Source organism: Procambarus clarkii, chromosome 27, assembly GCF_040958095.1.
Source record: "Procambarus clarkii isolate CNS0578487 chromosome 27, FALCON_Pclarkii_2.0, whole genome shotgun sequence".
Classification (NCBI taxonomy): domain Eukaryota; kingdom Metazoa; phylum Arthropoda; class Malacostraca; order Decapoda; family Cambaridae; genus Procambarus; species Procambarus clarkii.
The window spans coordinates 24,880,315-24,905,364 of record NC_091176.1 but is presented as its reverse complement, the minus strand read 5'-3'; the positions used below and the strand labels follow the sequence as shown (position 1 = coordinate 24,905,364).

The 25,050-nt window shown below is 39.3% G+C and overlaps 2 protein-coding genes across 6 annotated transcripts in view; both read right to left on the bottom strand.

The window, feature by feature from the left end:
- Nucleotides 1–12,667, bottom strand: part of Clbn (Nuclear export mediator factor NEMF homolog Clbn) — a 67,839-nt gene extending 55,172 nt beyond the window's left edge. For 2 of the 5 annotated variants that reach the window (XM_069332447.1, XM_045749165.2), the window contains exons 1-5: nucleotides 12,555–12,667; nucleotides 9,920–10,006; nucleotides 3,986–4,157; nucleotides 3,467–3,669; nucleotides 2,735–2,871 (exon numbers count right to left, since the gene is read on the bottom strand). In XM_069332447.1, the coding sequence (XP_069188548.1) occupies nucleotides 2,735–2,871; nucleotides 3,467–3,669; nucleotides 3,986–4,157; nucleotides 9,920–9,978 (571 nt within the window). In that variant the 5' untranslated portion in view covers nucleotides 9,979–10,006; nucleotides 12,555–12,667. Of the gene's footprint in view, nucleotides 1–2,734; nucleotides 2,872–3,466; nucleotides 3,670–3,985; nucleotides 4,158–9,919; nucleotides 10,007–12,511 lie in introns of all 5 variants that reach the window. The other 3 variants (XM_045749166.2, XM_045749167.2, XM_069332446.1) reach the window with 3 other exon arrangements.
- A 3,506-nt stretch (nucleotides 12,668–16,173) lies between these two features.
- LOC123762584 (uncharacterized) lies at nucleotides 16,174–22,653 on the bottom strand. The gene is made up of 2 exons (XM_045749169.2): nucleotides 21,670–22,653; nucleotides 16,174–19,622 (listed from the first exon to the last, which is right to left on the bottom strand). Exons 1-2 carry the CDS (start codon nucleotides 22,297–22,299, stop codon nucleotides 19,581–19,583), a joined length of 672 nt encoding a protein of 223 aa, XP_045605125.1. The 5' UTR covers nucleotides 22,300–22,653; the 3' UTR covers nucleotides 16,174–19,580.
- Between the last annotated feature and the right edge of the window lie 2,397 nt (nucleotides 22,654–25,050).

Sequence of the window (25,050 nt, the reverse complement as noted above, 5' to 3'; positions counted from 1 at the left end):
GGTTCATCAAGGAAACAAGGTCCTGATCCAACAAGAGGAACCAAAATAAGTCTGACCAAACTGGAGAAGGTGGAAGGCAGGACAACGAAGACCTCTTGAAAAAGATGCATCTGAAGACTCCAACAGTATTCAGAAGGGAACATGGGAAAAAGCAGCCGAGGAATCAAGCTCAAACATCAACAAAGGTGGGGCCATGTCTGATGCCTGAACAGATAAAACGGTTTCTCCCACATACACCCCCAAGAGAAAAAAGACAGCCTAAAACTTATAATTACAAATAGCACACATTTTGCCTCTGTCTGTGTGTGTGTGTGTGTGTGTACTCACCTAGTTGTTCTCACCTAGTTGTGTTTGCGGGGGTTGAGCTCTGGCTCTTTGGTCCCGCCTCTCAACCGTCAATCAACAGGTGTACAGATTCCTGAGCCTATTGGGCTCTATCATATCTACACTTGAAACTGTGTATGGAGTCAGCCTCCACCACATCACTTCCTAATGCATTCCATTTGTCCACCACTCTGACACTAAAAAAGTTCTTTCTAATATCTCTGTGGCTCATTTGGGCACTCGGTTTCCACCTGTGTCCCCTTGTACGTGTTTCCCTTGTGTTAAATAGACTGTCTTTATCTACCTTATCAATTCCCTTCAGAATCTTGAATGTGGTGATCATGTCCCCCTAACTCTTCTGTCTTCCAGCGAAGTGAGGTTTAATTCCCGTAGTCTCTCCTCGTAGCTCATACCTCTCAGCTCGGGTAGTAGTCTGGTGGCAAACCTTTGAACCTTTTCCAGTTTAGTCTTATCCTTGACTAGATATGGACTCCATGATGGGGCTGCATACTCCAGGATTGGCCTGACATATGTGGTATACAAAGTTCTGAATGATTCTTTACACAAGTTTCTGAATGCCGTTCGTATGTTGGCCAGCCTGGCATATGCCGCTGATGTTATCCGCTTGATATGTGCTGCAGGAGACAGGTCTGGCGTGATATCAACCCCCAAGTCTTTTTCCTTCTCTGACTCCTGAAGAATTTCCTCTCCCAGATGATGCCTTGTATCCGGCCTCCTGCTCCCTACACCTATCTTCATTACATTACATTTGGTTGGGTTAAACTCTAACAACCATTTGTTCGACCATTCCTTCAGCTTGTCTAGGTCTTCTTGAAGCCTCAAACAGTCCTCTTCTGTTTTAATCCTTCTCATAATTTTAGCATCGTCCGCAAACATTGAGAGAAATGAATCGATACCCTCTGGGAGATCATTTACATATATCAGAAACAAGATAGGACCGAGTACAGAGCCCTGTGGAACTCCACTGGTGACTTCACGCCAATCAGAGGTCTCACCCCTCACCGTAACTCTCTGCTTCCTATTGCTTAGATACTCCCTTATCCACTGGAGCACCTTACCAGCTACACCTGCCTGTCTCTCCAGCTTATGTACCAGCCTCTTATGCGGTACTGTGTCAAAGGCTTTCCGACAATCCAAGAAAATGCAGTCCGCCCAGCCCTCTCTTTCTTGCTTAATCTTTGTCACCTGATCGTAGAATTCTATCAAGCCTGTAAGGCAAGATTTACCCTCCCTGAACCCATGTTGGCGATTTGTCACGAAGTCCCTTCTCTCCAGATGTGTTACCAGGTTTTTTCTTACGATCTTCTCCATCACCTTGCATGGTATACAAGTCAAGGACACTGGCCTGTAGTTCAGTGCCTCTTGCCTGTCGCCCTTTTTGTATATTGGGACCACATTCGCCGTCTTCCATATTTCTGGTAGGTCTCCCGTCTCCAGTGACTTACTATACACTATGGAGAGTGGCAAGCAAAGTGCCTCTGCACACTCTTTCAGTATCCATGGTGAGATCCCATCTGGACCAACAGCCTTTCTAACATCCAGATCCAGCAGGTGTCTCTTGATCTCCTCTCTCGTAATTTCGAACTCTTCCAAGGCCGCCTGGTTTACCTCTCTTTCTCCTAGCACAGTGACCTCACCTTGTTCTATTGTGAAGACCTCCTGGAACCTCTTGTTGAGTTCTTCACACACCTCTCTGTCATTCTCTGTATACCTGTCCTCGCCTGTTCGAAGTTTCAATACCTGTTCTTTCACTGTTGTTTTCCTTCTGATGTGACTGTGGAGTAGCTTTGGTTCGGTCTTGGCTTTGTTTACTATATCATTTTCAAAACTTTTCTCTGCTTCTCTTCTCACCCTGACGTACTCATTCCTGGTTCTCTGGTATCTCTCTCTGCTTTCTGGTGTTCTGTTATTCCGGAAGTTCCTCCACGCCCTTTTGTTCAGTTTCTTCGCTTCCATACATGCTTCCATACATGTGTGTGTGTGTGTGTGTGTGTGTGTGCGTGCACACACACACACACACACATATATATATATATATGGAAATCACTCATTTGCTGTTGTTAAAGTTCAATGGTTACCAGCACGGCATCCCTGTAGATTCAGACACTGGATGATGATGGACATAGTCCATACTGTTTTACTACTGCCCTGAGAGGAAACTAAGGAACTCAGGATTATTTCAAAATATGACAAATGATCAACAGGGGTCTTAAGTGTCAAATGGCATTCTCCTAGAATGGGTGGAGCTTTTAAATAAAATGGGGCACCTTAAATCATCTTAAGGTGATTTGAGCAGACGGGTCAAACATATCAAGGCAATTTGAGCACATGCGCTGTTTGTTCTCAAGCGACTGGAGCAATGTAAGGGTTAAAAAATTATTATACAAACCTAATAAAGGATTGAGTATCTTTCTCAAAGTTAGATTTTCTTTAGCAGAAGATAACGCATTCTTTAGGTCTTCTAATGATAGAGGAGCTTTGGGCATCCGTGGTTGATTTGCAGGATATGTCTCGTGCACAGCAAATCTGAAATAAAAGGTTATCTTTTCAGGAAGCAAAAAAACTTAGCATCAGTATTCCTTTCCTGAGAATGTCTAAAAAATTTTAACTGCTTAGGGTGTAGTCAATACTTTAGTGTGTAATCTAAACTTAACATTTCAGATTATTAACTAGTTTGACCAGTTACCAATATATGACAGATTTATAACCAGCTATATTCTACGTGCATGGTAATTTTTGCTATCTGCGTATAAATTAATAAATTACGTGCTCATTATCACTGGTAAATAAAGTTATACATGGATGCCAGTACTGTACATTTGAAATAACTAGGATATGATAAACATTTTTATGGACCTGGCACCAAACACGTTAATGATCTCAATTAGGGAATTATTACAAAATATACGTACATAAACCTTTTAAATAGCTTGTTTAAAAAAAATGTTGCATCAAATTTGTAATATATTTACACTTATATTTAAGCTAGTGAAATGGATTGTAATGTGTAGACCTAAAATCAGTTGTGGGTCAGTATAAGCCCCTTCTTAGTATGACCCCATGGTTTAACTTAGAGAATCATGTTTACTGGTACTGTAATCATTAACTTCTACAGACCTACCTAACATCTTCCCCTTCCTTTCGTGGACGGAGAATATTTAGAATGGTATACGAGTTATCAGTTAATACAATATTGCCACGGTCATAAAGCTCCAATATGACATGGTGTTCTGCCTCCCCAGACCCAAATGTCAAGTCAACAATACGATCAACACCGAGCTGGTTCACAGCCTCAAGCCGTTTATTGCGAAGATGTTTCCTTAGCTGAAAGAGATTTAAATAAATGAAAACATTAATAAATACTCTCAATTATAATGTGCAAAGAGCACAATTAAAAAACTGCTTTACTTATAAATAATTTCAACAAAGTACTATTTATTCCATTACAAATGTTCTATCAAATTGTGGCTAGTATTTGTAGAGTTTAATATAAAACATATAAAGGATACTAAAATGTATAAACTAAATACAGAGGATAAATCACCAAGTGCTTGAAGTGTTGATAAAACAATACAGCACTGTACTTATGTTTGACAGTATCCACAATAACCTTGTGCTACCGAATATACAATGAACAAACCTTCATAGAAAAGCCTGAAGGTGCTGGGTTCTTGGGCCATTCATATTCAGTGGTGTGTAAGCGAGCACCTGATTCTGCTAGCAACATACACTTCTGATCAGGCTTTTGAAGTTTTATCAAATACGTTTTGGAGTCAACATCATAAATCTGCACAACCCTCATCCCAATGACCCTGTAATGAAGAATAAACTTATCATAATATGTTTGCAGGAAAAATTTATCACTTAAATGTACCACTAAATTATCACCACTTACCTGATGCAGTTATATGAAACAAGAGAAATGTTATAAAGACAGTCTGGTGATTTTCACTTGAGTACTCTAGTAAGGATGAAGCAGCCAGTAAGAGCAAAATGTCCCACTAAGTGCAAAGGACAAAAATTGTACAAGTCAAACTCATCCCTGGGTCAGGTGTCACCTTAACTAATTGACAGTAAGATGAAAAAATGTATCTTCCACGTTTGGCTAAATATTTATGAGCCAGTGGGATTTTTATCACAAGGCAGTCGGGATACTATTATATAGTACATCAGAAGTAAAGCCTATGGGTATTACCTACCATTTGAGACTTTAAATACTTCCTCCTTGTCCAGTCCAAGTGCCCAACCACTTGGGCTGAATGGCTGAGCGACAGTCTTGCTTTGTGCAGGTTGGCGTTCAATTCCCGACCATCCAAATGGTTGGGAACCATTCCTTAGTCCCATCCCATCCCAAATCCATATCTTTTCCAAGTGATATATAGTCGTAATAGCTGGGCGCTTCCTGCCTTCTCAGTAGTATAAAAAGGTAACAGAATGGCAATTTTTCACATGCCAAAATGCATGCCAAGCAGCCCTCCCTTCTTTTGTCACTCACAAAGGTGAAGGTGAAGGAAATAATGACTGCCAATCCACAAGAAGTTGACATAATAGCACTAGAGATCTGCTATGAGGATGATAAACTAATGATGATAAATGCATATAGTCCACCGCCAAGCAGCACATGGTCAAAGGAGGAGCTAGATAGTAAACGTGAAGGTCTTATAACAATAATGAGAGAGATTATAGCGAGAGCGGATAACGATAGATCACGACTGTTGATAGTCGGTGACTTCAACTTGAAATCCATAGACTGGGAAGCATATGAAGCTAAAACAGAAGATTTTTGGACCTGTAAATTTGTAGACCTCATCCTGGAAACATTCTTGTATCAACATGTTAAACAAGCTACGAGGATGAGGGAAGGGGACGTTCCCTCCATGCTAGATTTGATATTTACCAGGAAGGAGGAAGAGATATTTGACATTCAGTACCTTCCTCCCTTGGGTAAAAGTGACCATGTCTTTTTGGGAATAAAGTATGCAATGCGTTATAAGCTGGAAGAAAATAAGGAGGTTGAAGCAGTTGAAAAACCAGACTTCAGGAGAGGACATTATGGTGACCTTAGAAATTTTTTTAGTGAGTATAATTGGACAGACTTGATGCTAGGCAAGGAAGTGAATGAGATGTATGGCAAGTTTTGTGAAATATATGATAAAGGCACAAAAAAATTTATACCAAAACAGAGATGCAGAACTAGGAAACAGGATTGGTTCAATAGAAATTGCGAGAGGGCTAGAGACCGAAAGACACAAAAATGGAATCAATACAGGAAGAGGCCGAACCCCCAAACATACCAGCGATACAAAGATGCGAGAAACAACTACACGGCAGTGAGGAGAGAGGCAGAAAGAAATTTTGAAAAAGGGATTGCGGACAAATGTAAAACAGAACCAGGTCTATTCTATAAATTCATAAACAACAAATTGCAGGTAAAGGATAATATTCAGAGGTTGAAAATGGGAAATAGATTCACGGAAGATGAAAAGGAAATGTGTGAAACACTAAACGAAAAGTTCCAAAGTGTGTTTGTACAAAATGAAATCTTTAGGGAACCAGATACAATAAGAATTCCAGAGAACAACATAGAACACATAGAGGTGTCTAGAGACGAAGTGGAAAAAATGCTCAAGGAGCTCGGTAAGAACAAAGCAGCTGGCCCAGATGGCGTTTCACCATGGGTTCTGAGAGAATGTGCATCTGAGCTCAGCATTCCACTTCACCTGATCTTTCAGGCATCCCTGTGTACAGGAATCGTAGCAGACGGGTGGAAACAGGCTAACATAGTTCCAATCTACAAAAGTGGCAGCAGGGAAGACCCCCTCAATTATAGACCTGTATCATTGACAAGTGTAATAGTGAAAGTATTGGAAAAACTAATCAAAACTAAATGGGTAGAACACCTAGAGAGAAATGATATAATATCAGACAGACAGTATGGTTTTCGATCTGGAAGATCCTGTGTATCGAATTTACTCAGTTTCTATGATCGAGCCACAGAGATATTACAGGAAAGAGATGGTTGGGTTGACTGCATCTATCTGGACCTAAAAAAGGCTTTCGACAGAGTTCCACATAAGAGGTTGTTCTGGAAACTGGAAAATATTGGAGGGGTGACAGGTAAGCTTCTATCATGGATGAAAAATTTTCTGACTGATAGAAAAATGAGGGCAGTAATCAGAGGCAATGTATCAGAATGGAGAAATGTCACAAGTGGAGTACCACAGGGTTCAGTTCTTGCACCAGTGATGTTTATTGTGTACATAAATGATCTACCAGTTGGTATGCAGAATTATATGAACATGTTTGCTGATGATGCTAAGATAATAGGAAGGATAAGAAATTTAGATGACTGTCATGCCCTTCAAAAAGACCTGGACAAAATAAGTATATGGAGCACCACTTGGCAAATGGAATTTAATGTTAATAAATGTCATGTTATGGAATGTGGAATAGGAGAACATAGACCCCACACAACCTATATATTATGTGAGAAATCTTTAAAGAATTCTGATAAAGAAAGAGATCTAGGAGTGGTTCTAGATAGAAAACTATCACCTGAGGACCACATAAAGAATATTGTGCAAGGAGCCTATGCTATGCTTTCTAACTTCAGAATTGCATTTAAATACATGGATGGCGATATACTAAAGAAATTGTTCATGACTTTTGTTAGGCCAAAGCTAGAATATGCAGCTGTTGTGTGGTGCCCATATCTTAACACTTTCGCGCTATCTGGACGCGCCGGCGCGTCCCGTTTCGTCTAACGCTAACGCATAGTGGACATAAAGTTGAGTCCTCTTTTAAAATATTTGTATAAAATTCAATTTCTATCCGATTTACTTTGGGTTTGTTTCAAACTGCGCGCTATGAGGCTCTCTTTCTCACCACTAGGCTGCATGGTACAATAAGTTCATGAAAGGTGTGGATAACTTCGATCAAATGGTATTTTGTCCCAAACGGGTTGCAGGTGGGTGACTTTAGCCGTTTATACTGGTAATGCTTCCCCCATATCATGTATTATATGCATATGTCTGTTTAGGGAATTTTATTCCGATCAATATACAACCAAAAATAACTGTGTGCAACAAGTATAAACTTGACAAACATAACAAAAGTAAAAACATTTCGTGTGTGTTTGACGCTCACTGATATGTTCCAGCGTTGTTTTATATTTGGCGCTATTCTAACTTACGCTTTGTTGATATTTTTTACCTATGGGCACATAGAACATTCTATTGCGAACACATTGACACAAAAATGAATGACGTACATAGAAAATTAATGTCATGAGAGTGAAATAAGTATAAACTTTCAAAGCGCCGTGCGTCGTCCCGTCACCGATACCGGGTAACAATTTCACAACTTCCCACACTCTTGCGGGCGGGCCGCATCATTATTCTACGCTTATATTCATATCACCGTGTTGGGAATTTCATTGCGAGTCCATTGATACCAAAATTAACGCTGTAGAATAAGTGTGGAGGTGATTACAATCCCAAGAGTAAAAACATTTTGTTGCTGATGGGCGCTCACGGCGAGTCATCTTCGTAGTTATTTATTTGGTGCTGGTATCCCTATACGTTTCGTGACTTTTTTTACTGATATTCTTCTAGAGAATTTTATTGCGAACACGTTGGTACCAAAATGAAATACGTAGCATGAGAACTAAGGTCAGAAGAGTAAAAAGAGTATACACATTTTTGTTTTTACGCTTAAGCGATAAAAACGCTGCGCGCACATTCGGTTGGCTGAGTGACCTTTGCGGAAAGCGCGAAAGTGTTAAGAAGCACATCAACAAACTGGAAAAGGTGCAAAGACATGCTACTAAGTGGCTCCCAGAACTGAAGGGCAAGAGCTACGAGGAGAGGTTAGAAGCATTAAATATGCCAAAACTAGAAGACAGAAGAAAAAGAGGTGATATGATCACTACATACAAAATAGTAACAGGAATTGACAAAATCGACAGGGAAGACTTCCTGAGACCTGGAACTTCAAGAACAAGAGGTCATAGATTTAAACTAGCTAAACACAGATGCCGAAGAAATATAAGAAAATTCACCTTCGCAAATAGAGTGGTAGACGGTTGGAACAAGTTAAGTGAGAAGGTGGTGGAGGCCAAGACCGTCAGTAGTTTCAAAGCGTTATATGACAAAGAGCGCTGGGAAGACGGGACACCACGAGCGTAGCTCTCATCCTGTAACTACACTTAGGTAATTACTTAGGTAATTACACAAGATTTCCAATATGTCTGAGCATGCGTTCACACTGGAATTGTTTCAAATCATTTGAACTTTGTACTGTAATTACCAGTGCAGTTTTCTGTAAGCCATTTAGTTATATGTCTTCGCACCTTTTCCAGTTTGTTGATGTTCTTCTCAAGATATGTGCACCATACAACTGCTGCATATTCCAACTATGGTTTAACAAAAGTTGTGAACAATTTCTTTATTATTTCACCATCCATGTATTTAAAAGCAATTCTGAAATTGGAAGGCATAGCATAGGCTCCTCACACAAGGTTCTTTATGTAGTCCTCAGGTGACAGTTTTCTATCTAGAACCACCCCTAGATCTCTATCATTATCAGAATTTGTTAAAGTTCTTTCAAGTAAGTTATATGTTATATATGGTCTATTTTCTCCTATTTCATATTCCATAACATGTAAAATTATTCACATTAAATTCCATTTGCCTAGAGGTGCTCCATACACTGATTTTTTGTTCAAATCTTTTTGAAGGGCATGACAATTGTCTAAGTTTCTTATCTTTCCTAGTATCTTAGCATCATCAGCAAACATGTTTATATAATTCTGTATTTCTTCTGGAAGGGTGTTTATGAAGATACTGTAATGAACATTACTGGTGCAAGAACTTAACCCAGTGGCACTCCACTTGTGACATTTCTCCAATCTGATGCATTGCCTTTGATTACTGCCCACATTTTTCTGTTGGTTAGAACATTTTTCATCCACGTTAGAAGCCTCCCTGTCACTCCTCCTGTATGTTCCAGTTTCCAGAACAATCTCTTATGTTGGACTGCCAAAAGCTTTTTTTTTTTTTTTTTAAGCTCCAGATGAATATAGTTAACCCAACTATCTTTTTCCAATAAAATCTCTGTGGCTCTATCATAGAAACTAAGTTGATTCATTATACATGTTCAAAGCCTGAGATTTTGTGCAACAGCAATGAATATACAAATGCTGTGTTTGTCTCAAGTGAGGCCTAATGAGCAAGCTGGAAGCTCTCTGGTCAGTTCACTAATGGCCGAAATATGCTCTGTCCACACAATAATGAAGATTTCATAAATATTTTGACTGGCATTGCATCATTGGAACGTTACTGTCATAGTGCCATGACTGGCATTGCATCATTGGAACGTTACTGTCATGGTGCCAATGATGTGTTTTAGTACCATTGGAACAATTTCGCTCTCCGATGACACTTCGTGTGTCAATGGTCAACATGACAACATTGTGTGTTGAAACACTTCAATGTTCGTGTTTCACAAAGCTTTAATCTTCACGAAACACTTGTTTGTGTTCCGTTTAGAGTAACACTTCAGTTGGCATACCTACCTTTCCTTGAGTTCTGCCACAATGGCCAGCAAGTCCACAGTAGTAAAGGTGGCCTTCATGATGGCAAGTCTCCCAGTTCACTACACACTGAAACACAGGAGAGCAGTCACTATAAATTAAGTCAATAGGATAGTGTGAAATTTTTTTTACAGTAATCACAGATTTACATTTTCTTATACAGTATTTCAAGAGTTACATGAAATGGGATTTTACAACAAAATCTTAATTTGAAAATACAGTATGTATAAGCTATTCCAAATTTGGTTCCTTGCTATTGATACTTAATGGGCGTTTCCCATCAGATGGCGAGACTGATTTTCAGGGCTGATTAATACAATACTGTAATAACATACTGTACATGAAAGTGCTTAAAAAATACATAATTCATCTGAAGAATTTCATGGAACTGTTGTACAAGTACCATGAATTGTTGGAGAACAGGCTGTATCAGAGACCATACGAGGCAATATGATCACTGCATACAAAATAGTAACATGAATCAACAAAATGATAAGGAAGAATTCCTGAGACCTGGCACTTCAAGAACAAGAGGTCACAGATTTAAGCTAGCTAAGCAAAGCTGCCAAAGAAACACTAAGAAATTCACTTTCACAAAAAAAAAAAAAAAAATGGTAGACAGTTGGAACAAGTTAAATAAGATGGTGGTGGAAGCCAAAACCGTCAGTAGTTTTCAAAGTGTTATGTGATAAAGAATGCTGGGAAGATGGGACATCATGAATGTAGCTCTCATCCTGTAACTACACTTAGGTACAGTAATTACACCTTCACAATAATTGAAGGTGATGTCAGTAATGTTACAGACTGACATTATCAGTCTCCATGGCGTAGTGATAAGACGCTCGCCTGGCCTTCCGCGAGCGCTTTGTCCTGGGTTCGTATCCTGGCCGGGGAGGATTTACTGGGCGCAAATCCTTAACTGTAGCCTCTGTTTAACTCAACAGTAAAATGGGTACTTGGTTGTAAAAACGATTCTTCGCAGGGGTCGTATTTTAGGGAATATAGGATTAAGGACTTGCCCGAAACACTACACGTACTAGTGGCTGTACGTACAAGAATGTAAGAACTCTTGTACAGGTACTGTATATATATCAATAAATAAATAAATAAATAAATAAATAAAAAGTGTGATTGGTGTGATGTGGGTAGTTAAGTTGGACATGCTTGGCCAATATCATATCACTTCATGGTGTTGAAAAATGATTCCTTCAGGAAATCTAAAAAAATGATGGATGAAAATTGCAACATATTTTCTGGATAATTATAACTTAGGAAATACTGTATTGGAATTATCAGGAAATATTTGAATGAAAAATTAATTAAAAATTTATTAATAACCTCTTTAAAAGTAGGTTAGACTATTGTAATTCATTATAATTCATTATGATAAGGTGTACAAAACTATTTATTGAAGAATTTCTTTTTTTCAATAAAGCCGAGAGACTCGTAATAGGTTTACTACCATGAGACAGAATCACTCCTGTTCTAATTGACCTGAATTGGTTACCTACTAAAGCCAGAATTATGTTTAAGATCTGTGTTGACATATACAGTATAGCAGTGATTACTGGAACACCAAAATACTTAGGTAACAAAGTTGAGAAACATGAAATTACCTCTATAATACAAAGTATACATTGGATGAGTATAGACTGTCAGTACCACATGCATTAAAGGATATTAGTGCCAGAGCTTTGTCTCATTGTGCTCCTACACTGTATGACAGGTTGCTGAAGGATATAAACTGCACTGAAACTGTGACCTCTTTGAAGACAAAATTTAAAGACCTTGTTCGGAATCTGTTATAATATTAGGGACATGACGGTTACCGACGAGTTCCACGTGTGGAATGGATAGACCACCTGTGCAGACATTATGAATGGATAGTCATTTTCCCAGTGTGTGGCTTCAAACCTATTGAGGACACCTGGTTGATGGGGTTCTGGGAGTTCTTCTACTCTCCAAGCCCGGCCCGAGGCCAGGCTTGACTTGTGAGAGTTTGGTCCACCAGGCTGTTGCTTGGAGCGGCCCGCAGGCCCACATACCCACCACAGCCCGGTTGGTCCGGCACTCCTTGAAGGAATAAATCTAGTTTCATCTTGAAAATGTCCACGGTTGTTCCAGCAATATTTTGGGGAATACTTACAGGGAAGGCCAAAAACTACAAGTAAACAGCAACCCCATGCAGTGAAGTCACTTGCACTAGACGTCTATTTGCATATATAGAGATATTTATATACAGCGAGACAACCACTGTATATATATATTCACTTAAAAACACACACACTCTTGTTGACAATATTAACAATTGTGTGTCAATTTAGAGTCAGTTGTAGTAGTAGTTACACAAGACGTCTCGTCCACATACCGCTTAAAACAGGTAGCAACATAGAAACTGTTACCTTAGCTTTGTTTAACAATTTATTGTATTAAATATAGGAAGTTGCTTTTTCTAGAATCCACTAAGCAAATATATTAATTCTCTTCCCACGATCACAACATATTAATTCTCTTCATAAATACCGTTTATAGTAACAATTTACTACAAGGAAAAGATACTAAAAACAAGTTGACCTTTGTAACTACTCATTCACGTTATAAATATGTGTCCAGAGACCAGAGTAAGGGAGGCGAAGCAACAGCAAGGTTGTTGGCAGGAAGACCCGAGTTGTTGATAACTTGGTGGCCCGCACCACCTCACCTGCGCCCACCCGCACACTTACACCTCCTATATAATACTTTACTCCAACCTTCACAATTATATATTTATATATTTATGTACATATATATCAATATTATAGAGTATACAATAACACATTAAATATTTTAAAGTTTATTTTTGTTTAAAAAATATAGTTCATATTGATCTGTTATAAGTTTTATGTAATATGGATATAGTAATTTTCAGTGTTGGAGCAGCGATTTTGACGTAAATATAGGCCTAATTTACTTGAATTTTATCCGAGGACCACCAACACTAGTGGCCTCGATGAGGTCAAGAAGCCTGCGGCTTGTCAAAGCTCCCCCCATTTGCCCTGATAATCTTTTCCGGTTGTATTTTAAAACCCAGCAATGTTTTGGTATTTACGCCTTTGGCGGGTAGGCGGTTCCACGGGTTTACAACCCTATGGGTGAAAATTTTTCCGGAATAAAAATTTGAATTTGAAAAAGCATCTGGTTTTTTGTCCTACATTGTGGCTTTTTGACTCCTCGTTCGTGTTACATGTGACCTTTTTGAAGAAATTGTCTGGATCACCATTTTAAAGGTTTCGATGAGATCCGCCCTGTCATGCCTGGGGCTGGCCCCCAGAAAAAAAATTTCTGTAATTAACTTGAATGTAAGATCTCTAAGCAAATACTTTGATGATGTTAATGCCCTGATTCAAACAGTTGACAACAAATTCTCTTTTATTGTTTACTGAAACGTGGTTAAAAGAGGACTCAAGTCAACAATATACCTAACTACTCAGCTATTCACAACTCTCGTCCTATACAAAGAGGTGGTGATACTTCTCTTTACTACCACCATGAACTGACTTGCTTAAAAGTAATTAAATCTAGAGACCCTTATGGAGAGTATATATATTTGCCTGTTTCAGAGTCAAGGGTAGCGATGCTGTCCTGACTGTGGGAGCAGTTTACAGGATTCCTAACACTGATGTGACTGAATTTAACTCTAACCTTAGAAATCTTATACTAGAGAACAGACTGAACAAAAACCACTTAATTATTTCTGGGGACTTTAACACTGACCTCTGCGAGTCTGATAACCCTCCTGCTGCTAGTTTCCTTAACTGTATGAATTCCTACTTCCTCATACCCTTAATCACTAGACCTACTAGAATCACGGGGTATGTGGTATGTTAAGGTCTCACACCCTGGCCCATTATGTTCTTGATTGTCCGTTGATTAATGTATATAGAAACACTAAGATAAGGACTGTTCCTGAACAAATAGCCTGGATGTGTCACAACGGAAAGGTTGATGATATTCTTGAGAGATATAAAAATTTTGCACCAAGATTGTAATATTTTGTTGAATTATCTGCAGGTGTCTTGCAAATTGTCTATACAGTATACCTAGGTCATAAAAGTATTTGTGTATACGTCTGATACCATACTACTTGTGAAGGAGGAAATGTATATGTTTACCTCTCAGAATGTTTGGTAATATGTTTATTGTTTGTGATGTGTGTCTATGTATATATTAACACGTTGTACTGATTGGGGTGAGAATAGCTTGAGCTACCTCATCCCTTTGTGTGTATTTTACCTCAATAAACTTATTTCAATTTCAATTTCAATTACTAGAATCACTGATAGTACTGCCATGGCTCTTGATCACATCTGGACCAACATAACCTCTCCACTTACTTCAGGGATAATCATCGATAGCACTACAGACCATTACCCCACATTTCTCCTAACCAGCATTAACAAACCACCTCTAGAGACAAGGGAGATAAGCTTAAGGCTGCACAATGAAACTGCTATAGGCAATTTTATAGCTGCTGCTGCTGATATCAACTGGGAATCCGAATTAGGGAACATAGGGGACATCAACCTAGCAGTGCAATCATTTCTTCAAAAAACTCTCAGCCTTTATAACACCCACTGTCCCATGCTAACGAAACAAGTCACAACTAAAAGGCTAAACAATCCTTGGCTTACAAAGGGAATACTTAAATCCATTAATAAAAAAACATGACCTTGAGAAGACGTATATGTTAGGAATCGTCTCCAAGGAATTTTCGAAGAATTACTCATCATTGCTATCTAAAATAATTAGGAGAGCCAATATTAAATACTACGAAGATAAATTTACCCACACAAAGGGTAACATTAAGAAAACATGGAGCACAATTTCACAAATATTGGGATCAAAGAAGATTATAATTAACAAACTAATACTCCTGTCAAATAACGATGGTCTGCTTTCAGCCTCATACTGCTTTTGAGTTCAATAGGTTCTTCACTTCCATTGGGTCATCCCTTGCAAATGATATTCCATCTTTCAGTACTAATATTGAGGATTATCTTACAGGTAACTATCGACAGTCTTTGTACCTAACACCTACTAATTCCACTGATGTTACTGACATAATCCTTTCCCTTAAAACCAAGTCTAGTGCCCTTGAGGAGATACCAACTCTTATTTACAAAAAAAAGCCTCCAGATCTTTAGCTCCTGCTATTGCATTGCTCTTCAACAAGTCACTTGAACTCCAAACCTTTCCAGACATTCTTAAAAAAAGCGAGAGTAACCCCTGTCCACAAATGTGGTGATCCCACTGATGTTAACAACTTCAGACCTATATCAATTCTGCCAAACTTGTCAAAAATATTTGAAAAAACTAATCTACAAGCAGCTTTCTATTATCTAGCCAAACTCAATATACTTAGCTCTTGTCAATATGGCTTCAGACCCCAAAAAGGCACTAACGATGCACTTATTAGTATGATTAATATGATACATGCAGCTCTTGATAAAAATAAGTTCCCTGTTGGGTTATTTGTGGACCTGCGTAAGGCGTTTGACACTGTCAACCACCAAAACCTTCTTCTTAAATTACAGCATTATGGAGTCAGAGGACACTCCCTGCAATACCTCAAATCTTACCTTACTGTTCAGTAAAATACCAAATAGTCAAAGCACTGGCTAAATATCTCCAATCGACCAACAAATTGGGTCACATCTGACCCGCGCCACATTTATACCTGGCGCCACCAACAGCTAAACACAGAAAACAACTACCTCGTCGCAACACCAAGGATCAGCTGACGCCATAAACACAACACACCGCCCTACGGTGCGGCAAGTCTCCCTCTAACACACACCTCTGTTTTAATCACCGTTCCTCTATCTACAGCACAACGCAACAAGCACCTTGGTAGCTCCGATCATCTTCAACATAAACGCGTCCAACAACATCAGTACTGGTGCAGTCATCGGGAGGACAAACCCTTCCCTGCCCGAAACGCTTTGCGTAATAGTGGCTTTAGGCATTGTATGTACTAGCTCTTATCTATAAAGCCAACAAACTTTGTAAAATCTCTTTATGTATGTACCTTTGCCTAAATAAAAATTATTATTATTATTATTATTCATGCAAACTGCACCTACTATCAACAAGAAGAAGAGAAGAAGAACAGTATAAGGCTACTGTACTAAATTATAGATATTTATCAGAAAGTCTAAACATTTAAAATAAAGTATTCATAACAATAATAAGTTGAATTATTATATTAATATATTTATTTATTACCCCATACTCATCCTGCGAGCGGTGGTGGAACATTACAGAGGCACACAATGGGCTCAGAGCCCCCAATATTCATTTACCTAAGCAAATTACAACATTTATGAAATAGTTATAGAATTTGTTAATATATATATATCTCAACAATCTATTTGCAGTTTTAGTTAGTTTATTTTAACAGTTTATCAAATCCTCGCCCATTCCGTGGGCTGTGAGAGAAGGGTTAGACACAATTTAAGGGTTCAGGAACTGGACCACAAATTTCATTAGTATTAGTAGTTCACATTTGTTCTTATCTATTTACATTTGGTTCCAATTTGTATATGTTACATCCCGCCTGACCAGTGGGCGGCGGCAGAGCGGAGTCACACACAGGGGCTCAAGCACTGCCAGTTTATCTAAGCAAATATGTGGTTGTTACAACTGTAGTGATCTAATTACAGAATTGTAGCTAGTGATGATAGGAATTGTTATGATCTCGCCTGTAAAGCTATCCATCCAAGAGGAACAAAACATTATACACGGAAATATGACTAGTCGGAAAATTCCGAAGGTTTCTTATAGGTGCCGACAAAAGTGGAGTAGAAGAGAGAAAAGATGGGAGTAGACATATAGAAACAGTACAAGATTACTGGAGGAGTTTTTAGTTTCTTTATTATGCATCCCATACCCATCCCGTGGGCGATACTGGAAAAGGTTACAGAGGCACATAATGGGCTCAGGAACTGAACCCTAAAATTCATTTAGCAAAGCAAGTTACAGTCTTGATAAGCTATAGTTTCGCAGTTTAATATATTATTATAGCAATAATGGACTCGGGAACGGCCATAAGTACAGTCTCTAAGCTAAGCAACCTACATTTGCGGTGAGCTAGTTTCGCAGCTTAAAGTACTTATACGGGAGGAGATGAAGAAATGCACATTATTGGATACGACACCGGCCACTCATAACTCAACACATCCTGAGAATATCACAGCACTAGCTAACACCTCTCCAATACCACGGTGACTAACCAATTAAGTTATTACAGACAACGAAAGGACAGCAAACATTCTGAATGAATAATATACATCAGTAATCACTCTAGAAAGATTAGACAACATCCCATTACTCACAAAAAATGTTTGGAGGTGAAGAGAACGAATTAAGGGATAGACCCATAACGTCCGATATAAGCAGGAAGAGCATTGACAAACTAAAAGGACTCAAAAGTCTCAGGTGTGGATGGAATTCAATCCCAGCTCGTAAAGGAGCTGGCAGATGCACTGTGACTACCACTAAAACTTCTTTTCAGAATATCTTAGGACCAAGGTATAGTTCCCTAACTCTGTAAATATGCAAATGTCACCCTTATTTTCAAAAAAAGGCAGAAAGAGCCCAGCAGAAAACTACCGTCCAACCACTTTGACTTCACACATCTGCAAGCTCACGGAGAGAGTCCTAAGGAAAAGAATCATTCATGCATCTCACAATGAACAATTCTATAAGATCAACGCAAAATAGGATTGTTAAAATAGATCCTGCCTAACGAACTTTTTATGGAAACTGTAACCAGCTATTCAGACAAAGGACTGCCGGTAGATGTGGTATACATGGACTTTGCTAAAGCTTTTGATAAGGTACCACATGAAAGATTGGCAAGGAAATTACAGGCACATGAAATAAATGGTAGAATACTAGAATGGATAAAATAATAGTTAAAATAATAGGTAGTGCTAAATGGAAACGAATCTGAATGGAGAAATGTGGTAAGTGGGGTGCCATAGGGGTCTATTTTGGGACCAACCCTTTTTGCCATATACATGAGACAAAGATGAGAAAATTACAAACCGTATCGTCAGATTTGCAGATGACACTAAGATTTATGGTTAAGTGCGAAGTGAAAATGATAGTGAAGCCTTACAAAGAAATCTATATGAACCCCACAAATGGTCAGAAGACTGGCAAATGCTTTTAAGTATCGAAAAATGCAAGACCTTGCATGTGGGGACATAACAATCCACGTCACAACTATCAAATTAACAACATTACCTTGAAGCAGACTGATGAAGAAAACGACCTTGGTGTTAGAATACATCATGCACAGAAAGTTGCATAACAAGTGGGAGCTGCAGTAAAAAACGCTAACCAAACCTTGGGAATAATCAAGCGAACCTTTCACTTTAATGAAAAGAAAGTAGTTATTCAATTGTATATATCTCTGGTGCCATAATGTCACTTGGATTATTGTAGCCAGGCATGGAAACCTCATCTCCAGAAAGACTTAGTTGCTTCGGAGAAAGTTCAACATTGAGCAACAAAAATAATTTCAGAACTGAATTGACCCTCATACCAGGAGCGGTTGAGGACCACATGACTAACAACACTGCCAACCATATATAACAGGGCGGATCTCATCGAAACTATTAAAATACTGAACAATTTGGAGGATATTGATCCAGACAAATTCTTCTACAGGTCAGATGTAACACAAAGAAGAAGCAATTTCATGTTCAACAAGATACAATCCAGGACAAAAACAGGAGATGCTTTTTCACCCACAGGGTTATAAACTCATGAAACCGCCTACCCGCCGAAGTCGCAAATGCCAAAACCCTGTTGAAATTTAAAATCCAGATTGAAAATTTATCAGAACAAATGGGGGGAGCTTTGACAAGCCGTCGGCTTCCTGTCCTCATCGAGGACACTAGTGTTAATGGCCCCTCAGGTAAATTCAGGTAAATGTTGTTGTTGTTATAGATTCAGCTACTGGGAAAAAAAAGTTCAAGTGGCATGGGCTATGGTGAGCCCGTAGTAGACTTACCTGGCACAGGAGTGGGGCCTGGACGAGAAAGATATTACATAATATATACATGGAAGGTGGAAGGTCAGGTACCAAATCTGTACAATAAAATTACAACTTACTGGAGCGAAAGATGTGGTAGGAAATGTAGAATAGATAAAGTGAAGAAGAGATATCGAGGTGGCATAGAGGCACAATCACAGAACACTATCGGTATTAGAAGTTCTCAAATGTTGAATCTTCCAGCAAATATAAAAAAACGCTAGTGGAAGAAAAGTTTAAATTTTGAAGAGGGAGCTGGAGAGGTTTATGTAAGAGGTGCCGGCCCAACCGGGTTGTGGTGGATATGGAGGGGTCTGCGGGAGTAGAATTTTTGAAACCGGTTTTAGGTAAAGGTTAGGGTGGCGCTCGAAATCTGAAGGTCAGCCCAACGATTCCTGCGAAGGCCGTGACGATATGGGGCGCAGAGGTCCAGCTGGTCGTGAGAGCTGAGACACGCTAGAGGCCGCTGAACACCCTGAGGCTGTCATGATCAGTAGTCGTGATCACAAGTCAAAGTAGCACTGGGAGTCTCGGGGACACATTCACAAATTATAGTGCAGACTACACATTTTTTCTGGACGATGCATTTCTTGGCTGACGAAGCTGGAGAAAATTATAATATTCTTAATAAAACTCTAATAGTAGTAGTAATTGTAGTAGTAATAGTTGTAGTAATAGCATTAGTAATAGTAGTAGTGTAAAATCCCATGTGTATTTGTGAAATTTATGTAAGACTTTACATTAAGTCTTTCGCACTCTCCTGAGTGCTCTGTTAAAATCTGAGCGTGTGATTAGGGCGAGACTTACATCTCAACGTCTAATGAGATTGACTTCGTCTAATGAGAAATTGCAGCAGCCATTGACAAGGCAACATCAGTGGGACCAGTTAACGTCCATAAGTATCGTAGCGAGGCCACGGTAATCTTGGCAACGAAAGCGGACCTACAGAAGATCCTGGATCCGGAACGCCGGGTCCCACAACAGGAGGCGAACCTCTCACCAATTCCTCCCAGACAAATCACTGCTGCGAAAACGATATTTGTAAACAGGCTGAACCGCTGGTTAGCGGGTGAGGTCCCCGACACCATAGTGCGGCAGGTTAACGAAGAAAACCATACTCTGAAAGCGACGACAGTTCTACTCATCAAGACCAACGACGCCACTCGACCCATGATGAAGATGATAAGATTGTTTTTTTTTTAAGTTGTTCAATGCCAACCAATAATTTTTGACTAGTTGTATATGAAAAGGACTGCAATTGTTCCAAGTTTCAGTACTGCTACCTAAAGGGAGAAAGGGAGATTTAATTTTTGTTTTGTTTTCAACGAATATGACACATTTTCAAGTGAGTATCTACAACCACATGTTTCAGATATAATCATTCTATGACACTTTTCTGACACATTAGCATATAATAAAGGATCTGATGCCGCGGGTTTTCCAAAACATGTTTAGTTTTCCTTAATACAAATAGTCAAATTCCCCCCACCCAAAAACAAAAATATTCCAATAAATAATTTTTATTGCTATGATAAATCAATCAATCAATCAATAAATGAACTTAGGAAAAAACGCTGGCTCCAGATTTTAAAAATATAAACTTTACATATAAGGTGTAAGTTTCATGTAAATTGAATAAAAAATGAAAGTTATAGGAATGTTTATGTATTTGAAAATAAATAAGAAAAAAATAAATTCTAGGGTTCTGCCATCTGTGGCTGAGATTGACATCAACCAATTTCTTCCAAAATTGGCACCTTTACAGATAGGCTTACGTGCAGTCAGGTGAATACGTTTCATGCAAATCGTTCGATAAACAAATAAGAAAAATAAAATTGAAAAAAAAATCTAATTTTTTTAACTTAATTTTTTTAACTTAATTTTTTTAATATAACTAATTATAATTGTTTAATATATGCTATTGTGATAGCTGAGAGTCATAGAGAAGATTTCAGTTGACACTTGTGTTTGATAGTCGTTTTTGACCATTTTGGAAAATTTTTGACACATAATTCAATATTTTTTTTCTCCGTTCCTATTTATGCTACGATGCTGAAACTTGGACCAAATGAAACCCTTTTCATATATAACTCGTAAAAAAAAGTTTGATTGAAATCAAACCAGTTTTCATTTTTGCATATTTGCGTCTCATGCCCCCTTGCGAATCTTAAACAACAACAACAACGAGTAACAGGTAAGTTACAGCCCCGCTCCTGTGCCAGGTAAGTCCACAACGGGTTCACCATAGCCCGTACTACTTGAAACGTTTAGTTCCGAGTAGCTGAATCTAGGACAACAACAACAACAGGATAGCAGCTTCTTTAGACGTTGAGATGTAAGTCTCGTCCTAACCACACACTCAGACCTTGACAAAGCACTCAGGAGAGTGTGAGAGAGACTTAGTGTAAATTCCTTACATAAATTTCACAAATACACAAGTGTGTTTTTTTTATCCTGATATTGTATGTGAGAAGACATTACCATTACTAATAATAATACAAATTAAAGCAACTGACGTTTACAGCTGAACTGCAGATTGTCAAGTAGTCATAATGCCATGAAGGGTGATTTGTGTTTATTGTTGTTCATTTACTTTATCAGTGAATCAGTAACTATCACCCGTCAATACCTCCAGGATGAAGACACTTACCATTTCGTAAATATCGAATGAACTCAACTTGTGAGAGTCTCGTGGAAACTCTTCTGGTGAGTCTAGCACGTCATCCTCATCAGTAGCTGTGGCCGGTGAGTGGGGTTCAGGGACGCTGGTAAGGAGGTAGTACTTCCTGAAGGCCGGTGGAGGATCAGGATTGTTGTGTGAAGCTGGCCGGTGGTATGTGAAGGGTGTGTCGTTGGATGGCGGGGGTTGGTCGTATCCTGTAGGAGGGAAGTAGGGTGAAAAGCGTGTAAGTGTGAGTGAGTCAAGCGGACTGTGTGTGGTGGGTGGCTCAGCCACAGTGTTGTGTGACGGAGGTAGCACGGCATTGAGGTCATATGCTTGAGCATAATCTTCAATTTCATTGCTGGTAACTTGAATTTCTTTGTCGTTTGCAAACATCTCCTTAGTGTCAGCTTGGAGATAGTATTTACGAACGTGTGGTTGACCGTAATCTGATTCCCTAGGCATTTCTTCCATCACACCAGTCAGGTAGTACTTGCGGGGTCGTCCGGAGCCTGGGGTGGAGCTTACTTCGTGCCTGGGATTGTGAATGGGATATTCCATGGTGAGGTGTAAGGGTGTGTGTGAGGCAAGCGGAGGATCAGCGTCGTAAAACCCCATAGTCTTCACGGAAAGGGCTGGAGACCGGCTAAAGTTGTAGTCGAACTGTCTGGAACCAAAAGAGTAGCGTTTCTTGATGATCTCCAGAGGTTCATTTTCGGGCACCCAGGTCGCCTCCTCCTTTGTCAACGACTCCTTCACCAGCAGAGGTGGCTCTTCCCACACAGTGTATAATAGGGCCTTCTGATGGTGACGAGGGCGCTCCCGTGGCTCCGGGTAGGTTCTGCGCCATGATTCAACTCCACCGCGGGACGTCCATGAAGACCGCTGTACGTCCCGATCCTTCTCCGCCAAGCCACGTGACCATCCTATACCACGAAGAAACAAGTATAGATTAGTTAGGGAAACATATATTGCGGGCACACATTAGAACTGAGGTTGAGAACAAAACCCTGCCGATACACAAGTGTGCCCAACGAGGGTGGATACTATTTTCATTATGAGGCTAAATACTAACAACCCAATCTTCGGCTTATGGAGTACAAATACGAACAATATGATGTACAAGTAGAGGGTGTCACCATGGGCTTCCCCCATCGGTGTCTTATTTATGAATAGGGGCTATTGAGGAGAAAGTACTTGTTGACATAGATCTAAAACCTTATGTGTACAGTAAGTATGTTGGTGTACCAACATACTACCTTTCTTGTCCAGTCGTATATTAATACTTGTTTGCAAGGTTTATTTTTTTAGTAGAATTTTTCCTTTTATTTTAATTTTGTTGTTGTTAGTGTTATTATTTAACTCTAAGTTACATGCATTATTAATTAAATATTCTGTCTGTAAAATATATAAATATATTTCTAGTAGTAAGTCTATATCTCCCTCCAGTCAGCTTTCTGAATGCAATCAATTGTCGACCCTGAATTAAACCTTTTATCTAGTCTCTATGATACTCCACACTTTAATGACCATAAGTGCAAGTATTATACAGCAAGCCTTGTCAACAATGTATTAGCAAATAAACTTAGTGTATCATTAAATTAAATGCAAGATCTCAACAAGCACAATGATGTTAGTGCCTGACTGCAAGACTAAACTACAGATTTTAATTTGTTACGTAAACTGGGACATGGATACAGGAAAACCATTAGCTACCCACAACCGTAGGCCAACACAGTGGTGGTATAGCAATTTACTACCTCCAAGAGCTATCGTGCTCGAAAGTTATCAAAAGTAAAGCCACTTTTGGTGAGTATATATTTTCCCAGTTCAAAATCAAAGGTTCAGACACACACTTAACATTGGGAGCTGTCTACAGAATTTCAAGCACAGATGTAACTGTACACACAGAAATCACAATAGCGTGATGCATCAAATGAACAAATCCACAAGGGCCGTGAAGTTCGAACCCTCATTACGGCCCTTGTGGATTTGTTCATTTACAGATGTAAGTGAATCCAAATGTAACCTTAGAAATTTAATATTAAATTGCAAGCAGAAGTGCAAGCTTTGCAAGCGATCTAAAGAAGTGCGAAAAATTAAGCGAATTGTACAGCTGTGATGTTGATAGACATGAGCTATATGAAGAAATTTGGGATTGCAAAACGTTACTTCACGGGATTTCATGTTAGTCGGGACAACGTGAAAATATCAAGACCTGAAGAGCTACTTGAATTTATTGTTCAGTATGGAGATAAGAGCGTCGTCCCTAATCTTGGCACTGCTATTCAGATAATGCTAACTATCGTAAATTCCATCACCAGCTGTAAGAGATCATCCAGCAAGTTAAAACTAACATAACACTTTGGTATTTGAGAGCCTCCATGGGTCAAGGCAGACTCTGCTATCTGGCTCTGCTCAGTGTAGAAAGAGAAGGGAAGGGAAGGGATCAGGGGAAAGCACCAAGCCATCACGACCACATAGCACTGGGAATGTACTAACCAGAAGAAATGAAAAAAAACTGACTTTGACCACATCATCGAGCAAATTACATTTGTGAAATCAAGGAAGATGCAATTGTACCTTTCATGTAGTGTTACAATTTGCAAATTAAAAGATTAACGAACTTGACTGATATTTTTGATCTGATTTTATGGTAAAGTTATCTGAGAGATAGTAATGTCAGGTGTTGACCAAGCCACACACTAGAAATTGAAGAGACAAAGGCGTTTCGGTCCGCTCTGGACCATTATCACAATCGATTTGATAATGGTCCAGGACGGACCGAAATGTCTTCGTCTCTTCAATTTCTAGTTATTAGTTTGGTCAACATTTTTCAGCCACGTTATTGTGACTCTACATCTGTATAATGTCAGGTGCTTGGCCAGGGGCGTAATTTCAGTGCTTGCCATAGGCGCTATTTTAACTAGATACGCCACTGTTCTCTTCAAACGTCCACCCCCCCCCCCCCGCCCCATCTTCCTTCTCTGCCTCTGTCTATTTGTTTGACCAAAATTTGTCTGTGTTGTTGCTCGTCTTTGTTTTTCTTTCGTTCTGTTTGTCTTCTCTCTTTCCCCTCTCCACACATCACCTCTCTTCCCTCTTCCTCTCCCCCTTTTTTCATTTTTCTTTTCACTTTTTAGTTTTCATTTTCTTCCATTTGTTTACCCCGACTCCGTCACTTCTTTTTGTCTTCCTCGCCTCTTCGTCCTCTCCACCCTCCCCCCCCCATCGATCACCCAACTTCCCTCCTCTCCCCTTCTAAAAAGCAAGAAAATAAGAAGCAACATTAACAACTAGACACAGGAAGAGTTACATGAGTGAAGTAGGTTAGTTACAAGTGAAAGTCCTGTGGACTTACTGGTAGTT

Excerpts from the sequence above, each read along its gene's own strand:
- LOC123762584 (XM_045749169.2), bottom strand. The coding sequence starts at position 22,299 with ATGGGGTTTTACGACGCTGATCCTCCGCTTGCCTCACACACACCCTTA. Across the intron at positions 19,623-21,669 it reads CATTCGATATTTACGAAATG|CTTCGTCAGCCAAGAAATGC; the intron begins GTAAGTGTCTTC and ends AATTTTCTCCAG.